The sequence below is a fragment of the Bison bison genome, unplaced genomic scaffold (assembly GCF_000754665.1).
Source record: "Bison bison bison isolate TAMUID 2011002044 unplaced genomic scaffold, Bison_UMD1.0 scf7180017864072, whole genome shotgun sequence".
Lineage (NCBI taxonomy): Eukaryota > Metazoa > Chordata > Mammalia > Artiodactyla > Bovidae > Bison > Bison bison.
Window position 1 is genome coordinate 11,340,558 of NW_011494644.1, and position 5,457 is coordinate 11,346,014.

The 5,457-nt window shown below is 51.4% G+C and overlaps 1 protein-coding gene across 1 annotated transcript; it reads right to left on the minus strand.

Annotated features, from left to right (window-relative positions):
- SPN (sialophorin) lies at nt 1–2,898 on the minus strand. The gene is made up of 2 exons (XM_010837319.1): nt 2,816–2,898; nt 1–2,443 (listed from the first exon to the last, which is right to left on the minus strand). Exon 2 carries the CDS (start codon nt 2,407–2,409, stop codon nt 1,039–1,041), a length of 1,371 nt encoding a protein of 456 aa, XP_010835621.1. The 5' UTR covers nt 2,410–2,443; nt 2,816–2,898; the 3' UTR covers nt 1–1,038.
- Nucleotides 2,899–5,457: the final 2,559 nt, after the last annotated feature.

A 5,457-nucleotide genomic window follows, 5' to 3' on the forward strand; every position in this document is an offset into this window, starting at 1 on the left:
GGGGAAGGGAAGAGGGGATAGGGGTAGGGGTTACGGGGTACTTTGAGGCTGAGTTGAAGAACGACGCTCAGTCACACATGCAGTCTTTCTCGCAAGCCAGGCCACAGACAGAATTAAATCTTCCACCTCCACCCATCTGAGCAAAGACAAGGGTGCCTATGTTCTCAGCACCTCCTCAGGGTGGCATCTCCCCAGCCTCTGCAGCCCTTCCTGCCCCCTCCCTCACACTGTCTGTACTACTTCCCACTGTCCGTCACAAACATCACCAAGTCCTCGCCTCCTGCACACAAACCGCATGCATGAGTGGACCCATGCAGACACCAAGACTTCTAAGAACTACATCTGCCCAGAAACTTCTCACCTCTGCTCTTGGGAGGAGAAACAACCGAAGCCTCTGGCCGCCTCTGTCCAGAGGTGGGGGGAGTGTGGCAGCTGGGACCATGGGCCAGTCTAGGGACCTGGCGCTGTCATAGATACACTGAAAGCACCCCGAGGCTGGCCTGGCACAGACTACTGGCACCCAGAGTTACAGGCAGTTCATGGGCTAATCCGGTACAAATGTTCTAATCCATGGGGCCAAATATACTTTCCAGAGTAATCCTGAAGTGGGAGCTTGCTGGGTTGCCAATTCCTTCTTCCCAGACTCTGATATCTGTGGGGAACCCGCTGAGAAATCACCAATCCAGGAAGTCTGGCGTTTCCAGAGACTCGGCGGCTAGTTTCAAGGACCAAAATGTGGAGAAAATGTGATGGGGAGAAGTAGGTGTTGATGAGGAAGTTTCATTCGTTCCATCTGCAAGTGTTCAGTGGGTGCAGGCCCTGGTCTAGGTGCTGGGGGTGGATGCTGGCTAGAAGAGCCAGGGTTAAGAAGCTGAATGAAGATTAAGGCTGAAGATGCTGTGTTAAAATCCAAAGAGTGCTGGGTGCAAATGCTGGGTGACGGATGAGGAGGTTGGATATCAACCTCGTGGTGATAATGGGAGGGAAGGTGATAAAAGCGGGAATGGTTCTGAACTCCAGTCTTGAGATTCTCGAGCCTTAAGGGGTCTTCACCTCTCTCGCTTCTGGCCCATTAGAAGTAGGGGCCTCTGCACCTTCATCCTCGTTGCACACCAGCGGCTCCTCTTCCCCCTTTAAGCTGGAGGCTGGCCCTGCCTTTAGCTCCTCCAGCGCCATGGAGCCCTGGCGAGACTTCCGTCTACCAAAGAAAGTGGTGAGTGTGGGTCGTTGGCCAGACCCCTCCCTGTGGGGGCCATCAGAGTCGTTGTTCCCCCGAGACGCTCCCTCTGTGGCTGTCATGGCCTCCTCATCAGGCACCCGGGCGACCCCAGCCCAGGCATCTACCACCCCATTGCGTTTCCCACCGCCGCCCAGTGTCAGGACTCCTGTCTTCCGCTTCTGTCGCCGGAGCCACAACAGGATTAAGGCCACGAGGACAACGACCACCAGCAGGGCCACAAGCACAGCCACCAGCAAGGTGCCTTTTGTCCCCTGAGGTGGAATTAGTTTGTCCCTCCTGCTTATGTTTGTGGAGGTATTGGGGCTGAATGTTGTTACTTCATGGCCAGTGGAGCCAGTGGTCCCCATGGGAGTCTTGAGAGAGGTAGCTGGCATGGTGACCATGAGTCCACTTCCCTTGGAGGTCTTAGGAGAGCTAGTTTTCATGATGACAGGGGACCCACTGGTCATACTGATGGTCTTCACAGAGCTAGTTGCCGTGGTGACAAGGGGTTCCCTGGTCCCACTGGAGGTCTCCAGAGAGCTTGTTGCCATGGTGACAGGAGGTCTACTGGTCCCACCAGAGATATCCAGAGAGCTAGTTGCCATAGTTAACAGGACTTCGCTGGTCCCACTGGAGGTGTCCAGAGAGCTCGTTGCCATGGAGACAGGAGGTCTACTGGTCCCACCAGAGATATCCAGAGAGCTAGTTGCCATAGTTAATAGGACTTTGCTGGTCGCACTGGAGGTCTCCAGAGGGTTAGTTGCCATGGTTTCACTAGTCATAGTAGGGAATCCTGTAGGTTTCATTACTGAGACACCAGGTGTGCTGGTGGCATCAGGGATTTCCATGAGCTTTATTGATTTCTTGATTGAATCTTCCTCGGAGATTGTTGACTCAGATACAGGACTGCCCCTGCTGGCAGTGGGGGAAGTTTCAGGAGAGGACACCACATCGGCTATATAGGGAATTGAGGAAGGCGGTAACGTCTGGTGCTCAGGGTTATCACTCATCTTAGAGACCTCGTTTGTTGTAAGACTGGTTGTCACTGAGTTGAAAGTTAGGGTCTCAGAGACCGAAGAAAGAGAGGCTATTGTGGTTTTAGATGTCCACAAAGGAGAGCTTCTTGAAGACACTTCAGTCAGGTTTTCTGCCCCCATGCTCCCGAAGAGGAGGAGAAGCAGGATCATTTCCAAAGCAACGGGCGTGAGCAGGAGTTGGGACCTGCGGGTGGGGAAGTTGGAGAAGTAGAACACATAAGGATCTGGGGGCAGGGGGAGGACTGAGCCAGGCCCTCCCCTCCTGCCCACTTCCCTGCCAACTGCCGGGCCGAACTCTGCGGTTCAACGGCTTTTTCCACCCTTGCTTTCACTAGTGTCAGAAATAACAAGATACTGGCAGCACCCCCATCAACTCTATCCCTCAGGACCTCTCGGTGCGCTCTAGCCATTGCCACCCCATCCTGCCCTGCCCTGACCCCATGCAGCTCCAATGGCTCCTCATCCTTTTTTCCCATTATCCAGCAAGGTCTTCTCAAACCAGAGGCACATTCCCAGGTCCACTGAGGCCCCTGCCCCACCACGTCCCACCACTTACCAGCTCACTTGAAAAGGGCACAGGGCTGCGACCAGGCTGCTCCAACTCCTCCTGAAGCTGGGGCAAGACTGGCTGTCAGGGGCCCCAAGGGGAAAGGAAGTGGCCCCTGGCTCCACCCACCTCACCCAGCATCCTGCCCCACCCTCCCCGCTCCTACATTGCAGTGTGATGAGAGAGGCATCACTCACTTTTTCAGGGTCCCAGGTGATGACAGGGGCTCTGGGGTCTCAGCTGTAGCAGGTGGGGATGGTGGGCGGGTTCTGGAATGGGGATTCCTGGATCTTCACTAGAAAATGGGATGGCAAGCTGGTGACTCTGGAACAGGTATAGGGGTCAGAGCAGATGACGCTATGGCACCACCCTATGGTGGAGATGGGTGCTTGAAAACCAAGGGGTGTGGAGGAGGAGATGGGAGGGGAAGGCGGTTTCCTTTGCCTTTGTGGTCCCCAAGCTGTTAGGTGCGCCCCCAAGGCTAGCACTTCTGCCCCAGGAGCTCCCAGGAAATACCAGGGCGAGAGGAAGCCCTTGACTCTGGCTAAGGGCAGTGAGAGGCTTTGCAGGCTGCGTGAAATTCCTGGTAGGCTCTGGACTTCTCAAGAAGTGGGAAGTGGTCACTGCAACAGCCCCAGGGATGGACTGCCCGACTAAATCAAAGTGGTTATTAAGCACCGAATACGCTATCATCTTTTTGTTTTTAATTTTTAAAACTTTGTATTTATTTAATCACTTGTAGCTGCGCTGGGTCTTCGTTGCTGCACAGGCTTTTCTCTAGTTGCAGGGAGTGGGGGCTACTCTCCAGTGGGTGGTACTTGAGCTTCTCACTACGGTGGCTTCTCTTGTTGCGGAGCACGGGCTCTAGGGCACGCGGGCTTTAGTAGCTGCTGCACGTGGGCTCAGTAGCTACACCTCCGGGGCTCTAGAGCACAGGCTCAGTAGTTGTGGTGTATGGGCTTTAGTTGTCCCACAGCATGTGGGATCTTCCCAGATCAGGGATCGAACCTGTGCCTCCTGCATTGGCAAGTGGATTCTTTACCACTGAGCCACCAGGGAACCCCCTCCTTTTTTCATTTTAATTGGAGGATAATTGCTTTACAATGTCACGTTGCATTCTGCTGTGCAGCAACATGAATCTGCTAGAAGTATACATATACCCCCTCACTCTTGAGCCCCCTCCCATTATGCTATGATCTTATTTTTGCAGAAGACTAATAAAAATGTGGGAATCTACATGGAAGACACTGAAAAGATATCTACAGAGGGACTAACAAATTTTGTTGGGTAGGAATGAGCAGAGTTCTCTATTTCCTTCTTTGGGTGGTTGCTGTTTTCTCACTTTCCTTTAATCTGTAAGCTTTGACTTTTGGTATATATACGACTTTTTCTTTTCTTTTTTTGCCTTTCTTTTTTAAAAAATCAAAACTGATATATATGTTGTGCTCAGTCACCCAGTTGTGTCCAACTCTTTATGACCACATGGACTGTAGCCCGAGAGGCTCCTCCATCCATGGGATTTCCCAGGCAAGAATACTGGAGTGGGTTGCCATTTCCTCCTCCAGGGATTGTTATGTTGCACAAGTAATAATACATGTACATGACGTGTGACTGAAACAGGCCAATATCAGGGCCTGGGATTGTACCCAACTCACAAGCTAACGAGTCAGTCTGACAAAGACATGAGACTCCTGAGTCAGAGAAACAGAAACCCACCACTCATCACTCAGCAAACAGCAGGTGAGCTGCATCTGCTTCAGTTCTGCTCACCCCTGATTTGCACAGGGGTGAACATGGAGAGGCTTGCCCCACAGCTGAGGAACTCTGAGCTTGGAGAATTTCCTTCTTTTTGAGTAAGTGGTAAGCAAACTTGCCCTTTGTCCTGAAGGGAGACGTTACTTCATCCCTCAGCGTTACTGTCTGTCAACACAACCTTGAGAAACTGCCTGGATGTAGAACGGCCAGGACCATGAACTGTTGGCATATCAGCAAGAGTGTGGGCTTAACAGGCGGCTCAGTGATAAAAGAATGTACCTGCCAATACAGATGAGGGTTTGATCCCTGGGTCAGGAAGATCCCCTGGAGAAGGAAATGGCAACCCCCTCCAGTATTCTTGCCTGGAGAATTCCATGGGCAGAAGAGCCTGGTGGACTACAGGCCATAGGGTCACAAAGAGGTGGACACAACTTAGAGACTGAGCATGCATGGACATATGCACACATAGCAAGAGTGTGCAAGTGTGCTCTGGGCTGAGGTGGATTGCCTCTTCCACCAGACTCCTTGGAAAACGGCTGATCCCAGGGCTGGAGCCTGGAAAGTATACGATGAACGCCAAGAACTATCTTGTTCCCTGATTTCAAGCTATATCTCATGCTACAGTAATCAAAACAGCATGGCACTGGCATAAAAACAGAGACATAGACCAATGAAACAGAATAGAGAGCCCAGAAACAAACTCACACTTAATTAATTAATTAATCTGTCAATTAACCTATGACAAATGAGTCAAGAATATGCTATAGAGAAAAGAGCCTCCTCATTAAATGGTGTTGGGAAAACTATACTACTTACAAAAGAGACAAACTGGACTACTTTCTCACACCATAGGCAAAAGTAAACTCAAAATAATTTAAAGACTTGAATGTAAGACT